Source organism: Abrus precatorius, unplaced genomic scaffold (assembly GCF_003935025.1).
Source record: "Abrus precatorius isolate BTA unplaced genomic scaffold, Abrus_2018 Scaffold3, whole genome shotgun sequence".
In the NCBI taxonomy this organism is placed as follows: domain Eukaryota; kingdom Viridiplantae; phylum Streptophyta; class Magnoliopsida; order Fabales; family Fabaceae; genus Abrus; species Abrus precatorius.
This window is the reverse complement of record NW_020874373.1, coordinates 34476-51677: the sequence shown is the minus strand read 5'-3', so window position 1 is coordinate 51677 and position 17202 is coordinate 34476. Positions and strand designations below refer to the sequence as shown.

Genomic DNA, 17202 nt, shown 5'->3' with positions numbered 1-17202 from the left:
TTCTATTTTATGTATTTATTTATTTAATATCACATTCAAAATAAAAATGTGAAGGCTTTCCTCGTTAAATATTTCATAAGAGCTATATTATTTTTATAATAATTTTTTAAAATAACACTTTTGTTATTTTGCACGGTGTCTCTCCATCATATTACATGTTTTATCAATTTTTTTTAAATTATATAATTTTATTATACAATCTCATTTCTTTGACTGATTTATTTTTTAATATTTTTTTTTTAAATTCTTAAAGTAATATTTTTTAAAAACATATTTTCTGTGGATCTTTCTTGCTATCTCAGCACCTATTTTGTTTATACTAAACATAAATTTTTTAAATCATATTTTGTTATCAGTAAAAATAAAACTATCAAATTGCACTACTGGTTATTATTTGGTGAATTTTGTTTACTTTATAGACAAAACTCTCAAAATTAACCAAATGCTATTATTAAGTGAGTTTCATTTGTTGTACAGATAAAACTCACATAATTGCATTACGTGTCAAAATCAATTCATGAAACTAGTTTAAAGAAAAAAAAATTATATTCTAATTATTTTTTTAAATCAATTTCATAAGTTGACCTAAACATAACATGTGACTTAGTTATATGAGTTTTATTTTTACAACATATAAAACTCATTAGATAATAACACATGGCACAATTTGATAATTTCCTCTCTATTAAGAATAAAATATGATTTAAAAAATAAAATAAAATAATATTTTGTCAAGACAACAGATAAAATAGATACTTTTAAAAAATATTATTTTATAAATTTATTTTTTAAAAAACATTGAAAAAATTAAATGAGCCTATTTCTCATCTCATCTTATTAAGATGTTCAAGCAATATGCCACGGTGGCCGGGCACCATCTCTGTCCTTGGAGTTATTGCACTGTGTGTGTGTATATATATATACACACACACTTTCTCGTTATAAACCCCACAAATAAATAACAACTAAGCATCTACACTGACCAAGTTAATATTTTAATTTGTTTTACATTGTGGAACGACAAATCGACAATGATTGAGATGCTCCTACAACTGTTACTACATTCCTTCCTCTTCGTTATCCTTCCCCTCTACCTCTTCTTCTTTTCTAGATCTACACCTTCTTCCGCTCCTAATTCATCTAACATTAACCTCCCAAGCGCATACCCACTCATTGGTTCCTACTTTGCTATCAAAGCCAACCAAAACCGCCAAACCCAATGGTTGGGCGATATTATCCAAATCTCACCCGCCGCCACCTTCACTCTTCACGGTCCATTAGGCCACAAACACATCATTACCGGCAACCCCGCCACCGTAGAGCATATTCTCAAGACCCGTTTCTCCGTTTACCAGAAGGGAACCACCTTCATTAACACCCTCTCCGATTTCCTTGGCACCGGAATATTCAACGCCGACGGCGAAACCTGGAAGTTTCAGAGGCAAATAGCCATCCACGAATTCACCTCCAAGTCACTACGCAAATTCGTGGAACACGTCATGGACGCCGAATTCTTCAACCGCCTCGTCCCCATCCTCGCTTCAGCGGCAACACAAAACAAAACTCTAGATCTTCAAGACATTCTTCAACGATTCATGTTCGACAACATCTGCAAAATCGCGTTTGGCGTCGACCCAGCATACCTAACACCGTCCATGGAACGGAGCAAATTCGCACAAGCCTTCGAAGAAGCATTGGAGATCAGCGGCAAGCGGTTCCATGAGCCATTACCCATAATATGGAAAATGAAGAGGCTACTGAACATAGGATCGGAAAAGCGACTCCGAAGGGCAGTTTCAGAAGTTCACGAATTCGCGAAGAAGATAGTGAGAGAGAAGAAGCGTGTACTGAAGGAGAAGGTTTCGCTTGAATCTGCAGACATGCTTTCGAGGTTCTTGATTTCGGGACACACCGACGATAATCTTGTGAAGGACGTTGTGATAAACTTTATACTCGCCGGCAAAGACTCAATATCGTTGGCGCTAACGTGGTTTTTCTGGTTACTGTGGAAGAACCCGCGCGTGGAGAACGAGGTTGTGAAGGAGATAAATGAGAAATCTGATGCTCTAGTGTACGATGAAGTGAAGGAGATGGTTTACACGCACGCAGCATTGTGTGAGACTATGAGGCTGTATCCTCCTGTGCCGATGGACACCAAGGAAGCACAAAACAATGACATTTTGCCGGATGGAACAGTAGTTAAAAAGGGGATGATGGTGACATATCACGTGTATGGGATGGGGAGAATGAAAAGTATTTGGGGTAGTGACTGGACAGAGTTTAAGCCTGAGAGGTGGTTGGAGAAGGTTGAATCAGGGAGGTGGAGATTTGTGTCAAGAGATTCGTATACTTATCCGGTGTTTAATGCGGGCCCTAGAATTTGTTTGGGAAAAGAAATGGCTTTTATGCAAATGAAAAGATTGGTGGGTGGAATTCTGAGGCGGTTCAAGGTGGTTCCGGTGAAAGAAGAGGTGGAACCCAACTTCGTTTCCTTCTTAACTTCCCAGGTGGAAGGTGGATTGCCCGTCAAGATGCTACAAAGGGTTCATTCAAATTAAAAACAATGCTATTTACTACACTTACTAGTTCACTCTTGCTCTTACTCTTCCACTTTTTGTGGTAAGTGTAATAATAATAATAATAATAATAATAATAATAATAATAATAATAAAAAGTAGCATTTGAATTAAAAGATAAAAAGAGACTCGTTAATAAAAAAAAAGTCTAACTATTCTTTTTAATAAAATATTGAATTTTATAATTATAAAATTCTTTCTCTTTCTGAACAAATAAAATAAGAACGGAGGTAATATCATTTATTCCAATTTTTAAATTTTTTAGGAGTGTCCCGGTGTTCGCAAGATTATGATATGTCTTGGTGGTCTTAATGATCAATCAAGTAATTCGTTGGTGCGCAGCAAAAGAGTCCAGCTACGAACATGCAGTTCAACATGCTCAAATCCCATTTGCAATTGACTAATTTCAACCCTTCCAAAATTCCCAAAAGTTCTGCAATATCCAAAATTTCTTGAGAAACCTTTATTCCAATGTCCTTCACATCCTCTTAAAAGCCCTCCGCAGCTAGCTACCATTTTATCTTGTTTACTAGCTCCATATCTGTATTGACACTGACCCAGAAAGTTGCTACTTATTCCAACTTACATACACTTGATTCCTTGCTTTTGCAATGCTGTCATGAGTTATAATATTCACTTGATCGAGCGCTAGCATTAAGAAGGTTGAAATGGCCTGACAATGTGCTCATCATAGATTTACTGATTACTGCAAAGGCATAACATATATATAACAGTACAACTAAGGCTACTATGTAACAATACAAATAATAATAATAATAATAATAATAATAATAACAACAACAACAATAATAATAATAAAAAAAATAATAATTTTTTTTCAATAAAATTAAATTTACCGTACACCTTAAATTAAATAAATTTTAAAGATATTTTCAGGACATTGTAAATATAAATACACTTTACAACCGTTATGCATATAACTGTTAACTAGAAGTTGTGAATTGGCTTGTTGAAATGTTGTAAATATACAGTTAGGTAGCATTCAGTGAAGAACATCTTTTTATTTTCAATTATTATTAACTTTTTGAGAATGATATTTTAGTAATAGGAGTTTTTAAGAAAATTTACAAAAATGTCCTCATTTATTACTTATTTATTAAAATAATTATATTTAACATTTATTACTATTCATGAAAAAGATTTATTTAGTATCATGAACAAATTTGATCCTCACTTATAAAAGTTTAAAATTATTCTTATTTTTTTTAAGGTTCTTCTTCCTTGTTTATAAATGTATACGATAGATATTTTAAAAAATATATTTCCATTCACTTCTATCAAATTTGAAAAAAAAATAAAATACTATCATATTATTTTTAAAAAAAATTAAAGCATTATTTGTATCAAATATTATTTTAATAGTTCTTTACCAAAAATTTATTGGGAAGGAACTTTAGGAGTATGTCTTAGTTATTTACTCCACTTAATTTTTTTAAAATATCAAATTTTATTAATTTAAAAATTAAATGATATAATATTATCTTCATAATACATGTTAAATATTAGATAAATGAAATATTTATAAGTGTCTAATTTTATAGTTAAGATTATTTTATATTTTAAAAAATATATATTATACATTTAAAAAGTTTGATAAAATATTAAATAATTTAAAATTTTTATATATTTTTATAAATTTCATTTACTTATTATAAATTTTAAATTAGTAATTAAATTAATAAAATTTAATGTTTATAAAAAATATTAAATAGTTTTAATTAATTGATTAATTAAAACTTAATCTGTACATCGTTTAAAAAATATGTTATCTTCTATAAAATTTTAATTATATGAGAGAAAAGTATTGAATTTTTGGGCTTCCTTTTTACGTAGAGAAAAGCTCAAAATATATTAACTCATTATGTCTCATTAAAATTAGTATAGATAGGTTAGATAGGATATAAGAATAGAGAGACTCTTTATAGTAAAATCATAAAGAAAGAAGAGAAAAAGAGAAGTCATTATTATTTTCTCACCTTACCGTATTGTTATTTTTTAAATTGTAGCAATAGATTTGTTCACCATAGAATCAGATTGATTTTTTTACAATAGGTTCATAACATGTGAATCTTTATTTTATTCGGTTGAATCATCAAGAAAACGTCTAGAGAAGGAGAAATAGATTTCACAATTTCGTGCTATATAATTAGGATTTTTTTTTCTTGTTAACAATCTTTAGTACTTTATTTGTTTTTACTATTTGTAAACACAATTTTTATACTCATTGAAGATTTTCTTGTATTATTTGTTGACCACAGTATATTATTTTTGATCCATGATTTTTTATTCTTATTTTGAGAGATTTTGCATGTTAACAATAATTATATGTATCGTATGCTGTTTTATGATTTTATTTTTCTTTATTTTTATTAGTGTTCCTTGTTGATTCTTATAAGTTTAAGAAAATATTTTTTTGTTAATTATTATTTTCCTGTATTTGTGTTATTGTGTTAACATTCTCTCGTAAGAAGATTTTAGAATAATAAAAATTAGATTTATATACCAGACAAGAAATTAGCAAAAAAAGAAAGATACAATATTTTTAAATTATAATAAATTAATGAATAAAATATAACAAGTTACGTACCTACTATTATAATAAAAAGATTCAAAGGTTGCTTGATTTTATAGATTTTTTATTTCCCTTTGTTCAAGTAAATAAAAAGAAAATTAATTATTTTTCTTTCTTTCTTCGTATCAAAAACAATTTTTGTTTGTTTTTCTTTGGCCATCAAAACAAAGTCAGCACGCAGAAAAGAAAAAAATTAGATTATCTTTTGTTTTTGGTGGATAAACTTAGACTATCTTGTAAAAGAAGATAACGGAAGACAGTCAAAACTTTCGATTACAGAAGAAAAAGAACAAATGAGACAAATATTAGGCTTTTTTTATTTAAATAATGTAAATTAAAAAACTAATTCTTAAAGTATAGATTTTTTTCAAACTAATTCTCTGTATAAGGTGGATTTGTCACGTCGGCTATAAATTTTGTCAAAATAGTTGGCAAAAATATAATAAATAATTTTTTTAAAATAGGTTTCACCACAAGACATGGTGAAAATACTTTTTTTTTTTTTTATTTTTAAATAGGTTTCGCCAAAGAAAAGGCAAAAATATAATTCGCATTTCTGATGGCGAAAATATCTGAGAATTTTGCCATGTGCAGGGCGAAACACGTTGTTTCATCAATGAAGTGGCGAAACTTGCATCAACTTTCGCCACTTGGAAGGCAAAACTTGCATCACTTTCGCCACTTGGAAGGCAAAACTTGCTCACATATATTGCCACTTTCGCTTCTACTTGGGTTCGATTGGTACATTCATTTTTACTTGGGTTGAGCCTTTCGTTGAGCAGTTGAGCAACCAAACCTTATCAATATTTGCACCCTTCTCTTATATGTATATCCCACTTTCATACCGCAAGTTCTTTGTCGACTAACACATTTGAAAGAAAATAGGTTAGATTTTTTTTTTTTTCATTTTATGTAAATTTATGAATGTAGTTATTGTTTATTTTATTTTAATTAAATAAATTGATTAATATAGAAGTAATATTATTTGATTGATATTAATGTTAAAAAAATTAGATATTAATTAAATTTTATTTGTAAAAATGCAGGATGAGTGGACATATTATAATGATATATTGGAATGGTAAAATCTATAAAGGGAATGAAAGTGCGAGTTTTGAAGGAAGAAAGAAAATGATTCAGATAAAGTGAGGAATAAGTTTTGAAGTCTTAAAAAGAAAAATTCATTTGAAACTTAATCTTGATCGTAATGAAGTTATTTTTAGATTAATTTCACGTTTTTTGATTGATAGAAATAATAGACAGTATATAACTTTGAATATTTGTGATGATGAAGATATTGATTATATGATAAGTGCATTTCAACAACAATCTGGTAGAAATGTTATAGAGTTGTATGTGGATATTGCTATTGGTGAGAGTTCATCAGTGCCGTCGCAGATGATGAATTTAAATTTATCACTTTCACAGCAAAATAATGATTACAATGAAGGTAATATGAATTACTTTATAATATATTTTATTAATATATGTATTTGTTAGATAATAATTTATATATTTGTTGCAATAAATAAAGGAATTAGGATTGAAGTTGATGAAGACTCAGATTATGATAGTTATAATGATGAAAGTGATGAAGGAGTAGTTTCACTAGACAGTTCTTCTTCTACTGATCAAGGGGAGTTTGATTCCAACTTAAATATACAAGAAAACAGATTAGGTGGAGGTAATATGGACTATTGTTTAAATTTTTTTGTTTTCCATTAAATATGTTGATAATAATATGACAAATTTTTGCAAATTATGATGCAAGAGATACTATAATTCTTTTTTGGAATACAACTCCACAATATAAGTATATTAATTGGGAACATCCTGATGAAAAGATGTCTGAAGAAAACTCTCAAGATGTAAATTCATGGGTTGAAGGAGATCCCTTAGTCGTTGGCTTGTTATTTGATGGTAAAGAAGATGTGAAAAATGCATTGAAACATTACGCAATGAAGATTCATCAAAGTTATTTTGTGGTTGAGTCTAAACCAACATGTTTGTATGTGAAATGCTTGAACCATACCTCTGGTTGTCCATGGAGAGTGAGGGCTTCATTGCTGAAGAATTCAACCAAGTGAAAAATTACTAGATGGGGGGGGTTCACATACATGTGTCAATCTTAGAATGTCTCAAGATCATCAAAAGTTAGATTCAGACTTGATATGTTCATGCATTGTTGGTAAGACATATTTTCTATATGTTCATAATATTATGTTTTAATATCTATATACAATTTGAATTGTTTTTAAGTAAATCAAATTAATTTGATGTAGGAATGGTGAACGAAGAACCGTCGGTACATATTTCATTAATACAAGAGCGAATAAGTGCACAGTTTGGATACAAAATTTCATATAAAAAAACTTGGAAGGCGAAGCAAAAAGCCATTGTTCAAGTTTTTGGTGACTGGGATGAATCATACGGTATGTTGCCACATTGGTTAGAATACATGCTCCTGGATCCGTTTATAAAATTGAAACGAAAGAGTATGTGATTGGTCATCAACTGGATAACAGGTTTAGAGTATTTGAAAGGTTGTTTTGGTCTTTCAAACAATGTCATGAAGCTTTTAAATTCTGTAAACCTATTTTACAAGTAGATGAGACATTCTTATATGGTAAGTAACAATTGTGTCTTTCTAGTAGCATTTGCAATTGTTGAAGGAGAAACTTTGTCAGCTTAGGAATGGTTTTTGGCATTGATTCGTCATATTACTAGCAACTTTAATCACCGGTTTAAAAATATAGCATTGAAGAAAGAGCTCATCAAATTGGGTACTCTTTATTATTCTTACATCTATTATGGAATTATTATTTAGCAACTGATGCATAATATTTATTGTCGTTGAAGAATTGAATGTTGTATATGTAGGTTATACACTATCAAAGGTCATATTTGAGCAAAAGTTAACTACATTTTGTAATCAATCTGAAGATATAAATAGGTGGATTGATTGTATATCAAAAGAGAAATGGGCATTATCTTATGATGAGGAAGGGCGACATTATGGACACATGACCACAAATCTTTCAGAAGCTGTGAATAAGGTATTAAATGGTGCTAGAAATCTACCCATAACTGCACTGGTAAAAGCAACGTATAGACGGTTGGTTGAATATTTTGTTAAGCATGGAGAAGAGGCTATGTCTGACCTACATAATGGAAGCATGTTTTCTCGTAAAGTTATGATACAGATTCAAAAAAATCAACAAGAAGCTTCATCACATATAGTTCGTCGGTATGACATACAAAGAACTACTTTTGAAGTGGAAGAAGCGTTTAATCCAATAACACAAAGGGGTGGACAAAAATTGATAGTTATATTGTCTAGAAGATTTTGTGAATGTGGATGATTTTAGTCATATCGAATTCCTTGCTCGCATGTGATCGCTACCTGTATAGCTATGAGTATTAATTTTTGGCAATATGTTGACCCAGTTTATTCAATGCAATATATTGTCAATGCATATTCTGCACAATGGAACCCACTTGGAAATGATTGTAATATCGTTACGAATAATGGATGGAAGTTGATGCCTGATGTTGAAAGAGTAAGAGGTAAAGGACGACCAAAGTCAACTCGCATTAGGAATGAAATAGACTGGGTTGAGTCACAAAGTAGGCAAAGATGTACCAAATGTAATCAAGTAGGCCATAATTGATGTCATTGTCCTCAACATAATCATGGTGATTAAACGTCAGGTTGATTTTATTTTAGTATATGTTTAGCATTTTGTGAATGTGTTAATGTTTATTTACCTTCATTTAATTGTGTAAGTTTATTTACCTTAATGGAAATTGTGTTAGTTTATTTACCAATTGTGCCCAAATATCATAAGGATATAAATAGCGTATTAAAACATATAAGAAACCGTGATGATAATTATTACATAAAGAAATCCATACATCAGTGCACTATAACTAAAATGTTAAATAACACATAACATATAATATACGTCATTGTTGATCCCCCCTATGTGGTTGATGATCGTGATCTGATGGAGTCAAGATGCGTTGCCTTGGCCTATCTCGACCTCCTGGTTAGGCTGGTAAAGAGCCCTAGGTATATGTTGTATCATACCAAATTGACGCATCACTCGATCAGGTTGGTACCATTCACATACCTGAAAACATACCAAGGGCACCACTGCCCTCCATAAGTCCATACTGTCTCTACAGATAGGTGGCAACATATTGATGAGCTTCATTTTGTATGGCACCCATACAATCTGTAAAAAAACATTCACGACAATTAATTAAAATATGGTATACCAATAAGTGTTTAATAACTCAAGTTTTTTTAATACTAAATATATGTGCCCTAGCTGAAAATTATTTATTACCTCATCACGTGTTAAACAATCTAATATATATCTGTATGACTGGACATCCTTCTTTCCTTTCCTTGTACCATGTGATAACCATCTGCAAGAGAAGTTTTAATACAAACATATATTACCTCATCAACATAGGTTGAAGGGTAAAATCCTAATAAATGCATACAAAATTCTATTCCAACTTACCTCACACCATATGGAAGATTGAGACGTATATGAGGGGGATTACTAGGTGCTAGATGGGGAAATCTATCCCAAGCCCATATCACAATCAACGCAGCAAGTCCTCCAATATCAACACGATCAATATTGGTGGCCATGCATAGCTCTCGATACAAATAACTTAGAACTGCAGATCCCCAACTATATTGACCCGTCAACTCAAAGTCATCAAGTAAAGTTAAATACCTCACAGAGACTCTATTGCTAGAGTGATCAGGAAGCATGAACCTTCTAATCAGCCTCAATATATATGCCCTAGCAAACCGAGTAATCTGCAGAGCATTCTCATTATGCATCCCAATATGATTAAAGTGCTCATCCAACTAGCTCATCTTCAAAAAACTCCCAACAAAAGCCTCTGGCCTTAGTCTGATACCTAGGTGGTCTTTAACAATCTGAGTCCAATCACCTCCAGTAGGTGCTATAACCGGTCTCCCATCTATGCGTAGCCACAATAGGATAGCAATATCCTGTAGAGTAATAGTACACTCTCCAGGGAACAAGTGAAAAGTGTGCGTATCAGGCCTCCACCTCTCAACTAGTGCAGTAATCAGTCCCACATCCAGAGAAAATTAGGATAAGTTAGCCACTCCAATAAAATCGGCTAACTCTAAATGTGGAATAATTTCCTGAGGAATAACTAATCCACCAGGAATATTTTGACTCTTCCTAACCCTCAACATTGGATGATCACGTCCATCCCAAATATGTTCAGAGACATGAAAACTCTGAAATCGAAGAAGTGATGAATCTTCTGACTCAGAATTAATAACCCTATTATGTCCCGAAGATGATGCCATCTATACAAAAAAATAAAATAAAAACAACATATACATAGAAATATCAACTTCATTCGTCAATAAAATTATTAGTATTTCTTGTTTAATGAAAATATGAACCTAACATAATTCTATAAAATGCTTATTATTACGCACAAATCATTATCACATTTAACAAAAATACCTAACATGTCTAATTACAACTTTTTTTAATTTATTATAAAATTTTAACCACATTCTAATTAGACAAAAATTCTAACAAATATGTCCTACCTTTGTATAAGCATAATTTTATTCTAACAAATATGTTCATACAAATATTTAAATTACAACAACTTAATTAAAAGCATAAATTTAACTAACTTAACTAATAATAATTATTTCTATCATTACATATCAAGTATAATTTTATTCAAATTAAAATTTAAACATATAACTAACGTAATATCATAATTTGTTTTTTATATTCACATACAAATTACTAACTTAATTATAATATATTTAATTAATCTTATTTAATTTTAAAAATTTAATCACACAAAATTTCATTTACATTTAAAAATTAAATTAAAATAAATATTTTACATAATACAATAATTTTTTTTACATACAAATTACTAACATATTTATCATAATATATAAAAAATATTTTATTAGGTTTAAAAATTCCCATAATTGAAATTTATTTAGGTATCAAAAATATTTTTTACAATTAAACCAAATATTTTTTTATTATTGTTATTAAATTATTTTTTAACTAATTTTGTATTATTCTCTAAATAAATATATAACAATTATATTATACAACATCATATTAATAATCTTTTACTAACATTTAATTAACAAATATTATTATATTATTCTTTGACTACAAAAAATATTTATAATTTAACATAATCAGTCAAACTTTATTTTTTAACCTATTAATCTAAACATAAATTAATGAAATATAATTAAAAATTAACTAAATCAATTTTATTAACCTTTGTTAAGCTTCTTTTAAATCTTTCACTACTCCCTAAACTTGTAATAACCTGCAAAATAAAATACGTTTTAAATCTTTCAGCATTTTAAAATAATAAACACAATATATAATTATATATAAATATAAATAATATCATTATCTTAAAATAAATAAAAACTGTAAAATCTTACCCAAAATTATGAACACCTTGCAAGCTTTAGGCAATGAAAAAACAAACAGAAATGGAAGAGAGGAGGGACGTCGGATGGAAGAAGAAGAAATGGAAAAAAAAAGAGAAACCAAAGAGGAAGAAGGGGCAGAGATGGTTACTGTGCCGCCCGCCACGTGTCACCCTTCCATTAGTTTCGCCACAATAATGGCGAAACTAACTTTTGCCACTAACAGCGCGCAACACGTACGATCTTGCCACGTGTCTTCGCCACTTTCCATCTGTCTATTTTAAATTTTATGTATTTTTATTTTTCATTTTTTGCGTTTTTAGTGGCGAAACAATTGAGTCAGATCCACGCGTCAGTTCCTTATTAGTTGCGCAACGGTGGGGGCGAAACTTCACATTTATTTTGCCATTTAAATGGCGAAACTGTTGATACTCTGACACGTGCTGCAATTTAATTAATTTCGCGTTATCAATGACGAAATTTATTATTTAAAAAATTAAAAAAATTAATTTTTGCCAGCTGTTTTGGTGAAATTTATAGCCAACGTGGCATATCCACCCTAGACACAGGAAATTAGTTTGAAAAAATCTATACTTTAAGAATTAGATTTTTAATTTACATTATTTAAATAAAAAAGCCCAAATATTACCTTTGACGGGACAAAGAATCAGTCTAACTCAGTGGACTAGAAGGAAAGTAAGTGGAACCTATGTCCTTTGACCTGTGCTACTTTATCTATACTAACATTCAATAGAGCGCGCTTGTGACCCAAAAATCCTCGTGTTTGATCAAATATATAATATTGAAAATTGGAAGGATGAAGTACAGGATTTCCTTTCCCCAACATTTTAACAAAAACGTTTAATCTTATTAATTATAAAAAAAATTAAATAAAGAAAATTTTCTTTGCAACTTTGGCCACATCACCTCCAAGTCTCCTCGATACACTGCAAGCAAATCTACCTCTTTTACTCTAATATTCTTCAAATTTGAAAAGGATGGGGTGAAAGAATTGATAAAGAATTTTTAAAAAATAATTCATAACTTTTTAAATTGATTTTAATAAAATTTTTAAAATACAATTTATAATTAAATTGATGTAATTATGTAAAAGTTTATTAAATTATTTAATTAAACTGATTATCCATTTTTAAATCAAATTTTTGTCTTGTCACATGCAATAATATTACATGATATTTATGGTGAATAATACTTTTCAAAATATAAGAAGATCGGACATTAAAATAAATAATATCTAAATGTTATGAATATTGCTTTCATATTTTTTTAATTATTGTTATATTATTGTTGGAACATTAAAATTTGACTAAAAGTATTAGTGAAGATGATAGTTCGCCCACAAAAATGTCACAAAAGTGCTAATTTTTCAAACTACATAAATAGTTAAGTGACACATTATAAAGTTCACCACTAAAAGGCATTTATTTGATTGAAATCAAATCATAGTAGTTTTGACCACAATATACTTAGAGTATTCTAACTCTTAGAAGTACAAAAACAATTATATATACTTAACATCTTAAGATTAAGCGCATAAATTGACACAAATTATACAATGTCAAGTTACACTTTAGGGTGAAATATATGATTAACACGAGTTCTATTCTATCAAAGTTACATATCAGGGTATATGATTAACCATATTCTAAATGTCACTGCAAATACTTTTCATTATTAGTTAAGGGCATATGTCAAAGTTACTGTCTTAAAGTGAATGATTGACAAAATTCTTTACGTCAAACCTTTTACAATTCTACAGTGTTAGGTTTTGATTTTTCCAATACTAGTGACATTTGTTGAAGTTTTATCTCAAAGTGTGTAATTGGCTCAAGTTCACCAATAAAGACCTTTACATTCTAAAGTTTTCATGGTCACTATGAAAAACTTTTACATTTTTTATAACACTATTGATCCCAAATTGCTTAAATGTTAAAAAAGGCTTTAATTTTAACCAGATTGTTGGTCCTGAATTGCTGGAATTACAAGCAAGGATACACATAAACAAAGTGATCGACATCAACAGGTAAATCCACTATGAATATATCTTCATGTATAGTTCCATTTACATTGAATCAACTAAGTTTATTTGTCCTTATAAATAGTTTTACTGTGAGAATATAATCTACATTTAGCGTTTATCAACTAATCTCATCTAAATGGTCAACATCAACAAGTGAGTTCACTATGATAATAATTTTATATTCAATGTTAAATTAGCAAAAATTATTTCTCTTCATGTGCTTCAACCTAGGGACAACCAAGCCTCAAATGTAAGGAAGATGATTTCAATTAGAAACATTCCACCAAAAAAGCTCATCTAGGTAGTTGAATATTCTCATACTTCCACTTCCAAAAATAAGTTAATGATAATTACTTGTCATAGCAATCAACACCAATAGTAAGTCAATAACAATTGTTCTAGCCCATTCAACAATTATTTTCTTGTTAATCTATAAAATATTATTTTAATTCCGATTCAGAAGATGACTTTTTGGAATTGGTCTAGGTGTTTTGTTTTTTCTTTACATTAGACAAGGTTGCAAACATTATACTAGAGATTCTTTAGGCAAAATTTCGAGAAAACCTTTTAAATTCGCATATCATGATTGATTTTGGCAACATTATGGAAAACAACGAGTGTGTAGATTTTTTGAGTTTGTAATTTAAATTTACTGTTCATATATTTTGTTATTTTTTATTTATTAATTCAATATAACATTGTCTTGAGTTATTTTTACTTTTCAATTTTATTTATTTATCTTATTTTATATATCTTTTTCATATTTATTAGTCTCGTTAATTATGTTAAATTAGTACAAAATCTCTTTTAAATTTATAAGAGGGTACCAATCCAACCATGTATCATAATTGACAAGGGAGTAAATTTAAAATTTTCACCCAAACAATTACATTATTTATTATATTTATGGACTTTTTTATTTTCTAATCTATCTCTAAGTGTGTAGACCCAAGGAGATATCCATGAAACGTTTTCCTAAACAAATTCAAGAACTCCTCAGTTGCTTAACACCAATTCAACCGTTCTTGTATATGTTGAAATCCATGAAAAATAGTTATTTTCTATTAAAAAACAATTAAATAAAACGACATGTATACATTATGTCTCTGATAGCAAGAGTAATAGTGTCGAGTGTCGACTATCGGCTTCAATTAGAATGAACCCTTTCGAGGATCTTGACGTGGAACCCACCTTCCATATGGGAAGTCAAGAAGGAAATGAAGTTGGGCTCCACCCCTTGTTCCACCGCAGCTGGAACTACCGCGAACCGCCTCAGAATTCCAGCGACCAACCTCTGCATCTGCATAAAAGCCATTTCTTTCCCCAAACATATCCTAGGACCTGCTTGAAAAACTGGATACGTGAATGAATCCCTCGACACAAACCTCCACTTTCCCGATTCAACCCTCTCCAACCACCTCTCAGGCCTAAACTCAGCCCAATCACTGCCCCAAATACTCTCCATTCTTCCCATTGCGTAGACGTGGTAAGTCACTATCATCCCTTTCTTCACCACTGTCCCATCCGGCAAAACATCATCGTTTACTGCTTCCTTAGAATCCATCGGCACAGGAGGATACAGTCTCATGCTCTCACACAACGCCGCGTGCGTGTAAACCATCTCTTTCACTTCATCGTACACCGGAGCCTCCGATTTTTCACTTATCTCCTTCACAATCTCTTTCTCCACACGCGGGTTCTTCGCCAACAGCCAGAAAAACCACGTCAACGCTGCTGACGTCGTGTCCTTGCCCGCGAGTATAAAGCTTATCACAATATCCTTCACGAAGTCCTCATCGGAGTGCCCCGAACTCAAGAACCGCGAAAGCATGTCCACAGATTCAAGCGAGGACTTCTCCTCCAGTTCACGCTTCTTCTCTCTCACTATTTTCTCCGCGAATTCGTGAACTTCCGAAACTGCGCTTCGCAGTCTCTTTTCAGATCCTATGTTAAGTAGTTTCTTGATTTTCCAAACTATGGGTAATGGCTCACGGAACCGTTTGCTGCTGATCTCCGTTGCATCTTCGAAGGCTTGCGCAAACTTGCTCCGTTCAACGGACGGCGTTAGGTATTCGGGGTCGAAGCCAAACGCGATTTTGCAGATGTTGTCGAACGCGAATCGTTGAAGAATGTCTTGGAAATCAAGAGTTTGGTCTTGTGTTGCGGCTGAATCGAGGATGGGGACGAGGCGTTTGGAGAATTCGGCGTCCACGACATGTTCGACGAATTTGCGTAGAGACTTAGTGTTGAATTCGTGGCTGGCGACCTGTCTCTGAAACTTCCAGTTGTCGCCGTTTGTGTTGAAGATTCCTGTGCCTAGAAAATCGGAGAGGGTGTGAACAAAGAGGGTGCCTTTTTGGTAATTGGAGAAATGGGTCTTGAGAATATGGTGTACGGTGGCGGGGTTGGCGGTGAAGACTTGGCGGTGGCCCAAGGGGCGGTGGAAGGTGAAGGTGGCGGCCGGTGAGACTCTGACAATATCGGAGAACCACTGTATACGACGGTTGCCGATGGCTTTTAAGGCTAAGTAGGAACCAACGAGTGGATATGCTTTTGGGAGGGTGGTGGTAGCTGTAGAAGCTGTCTCTTTCTTCTTCAGACCTTTGGATGAATCCCTGAGGAAGAAGAAGAGGATGGGAAGGATGAAGAAGAGGAAGAAGGAAGATAGTAACAGCAGAAGCGTCTGAATCATAATTCAAAGTTTGGATGCTAAACAGATTCAAGTGTTTAATGGTAGGAAAAGGTAAAGTTGGAATTTAGATGTGGAGATATTGTGTTGTCGTTTGTATGTTCTCTGAAGAGATGGAAAATTGGTTTATATAGAGAGGATAGTTGTGGACTGGTCAAAGTGGCATAATGCATTACGTAATGGCATTTAACACCTGGCTGGAACCGAGAGGTAAGCGAGGTCGTCACTTCTGTTGTATTAATGTTTCTTTTCTTATTTATAAAAAAATAAATATTTTTTATTAAAATTAACAAAAAATAATTATATATCATAAAATATACTCCTTTCATTTTTAAAAAATAATTATTTAAAATGGTAATATAAAAATATATTATATTTAATTATCTAATTTGTATTAAAAATTATAATTTTTTATTATATCTATTTTAAAAAAGTATTCATAAATAATTGAATAAAAATAAGGATTTCTTTATATGTTTTTCTTTCAAAATTACATAAATATATTTTTTCAAAAATATTTATAATAAATTTTAACTACTTTTATATATTTTTAAAATATTTTATTATTATTTTAAAAATTGTCATTTACAATTTTTAAGACTTTATCACTTTTTTTCATTTTCATTTTTGAATTTTTTTACTTGCAATAAAAATTATTATTGAAAATATTTAAACTCTATATTTTTATATATTTTTTAAAAATTTTATATTTCAATATATATAATTTTTAAATGTTATATATAAAAAATAATCTTAAAAAAATTAAAAATGAAGTTTAGGATGATAACTATTTTTAAGATAAAAATAAAAAAT

The 17202-nt window shown here is 30.7% G+C and overlaps 2 protein-coding genes across 2 annotated transcripts; one reads left to right on the top strand and one right to left on the bottom strand.

Moving 5' to 3' along the window:
• Positions 1 to 1031: 1031 nt before the first annotated feature.
• LOC113860715 (cytochrome P450 94A1-like) lies at positions 1032 to 2558 on the top strand. The gene has a single exon (XM_027493215.1). It carries the CDS (start codon positions 1032 to 1034, stop codon positions 2556 to 2558), a length of 1527 nt encoding a protein of 508 aa, XP_027349016.1.
• Positions 2559 to 14212: 11654 nt separating this feature from the next.
• LOC113861966 (cytochrome P450 94A1-like) lies at positions 14213 to 16485 on the bottom strand. The gene has a single exon (XM_027495096.1). It carries the CDS (start codon positions 16390 to 16392, stop codon positions 14848 to 14850), a length of 1545 nt encoding a protein of 514 aa, XP_027350897.1. The 5' UTR covers positions 16393 to 16485; the 3' UTR covers positions 14213 to 14847.
• Between the last annotated feature and the right edge of the window lie 717 nt (positions 16486 to 17202).

What these genes read in the sequence shown, in the direction of transcription:
- LOC113860715 (XM_027493215.1), top strand. Translation starts at nt 1,032, where the DNA reads ATGATTGAGATGCTCCTACAACTGTTACTACATTCCTTCCTCTTCGTT.
- LOC113861966 (XM_027495096.1), bottom strand. Translation starts at nt 16,392, where the DNA reads ATGATTCAGACGCTTCTGCTGTTACTATCTTCCTTCTTCCTCTTCTTC.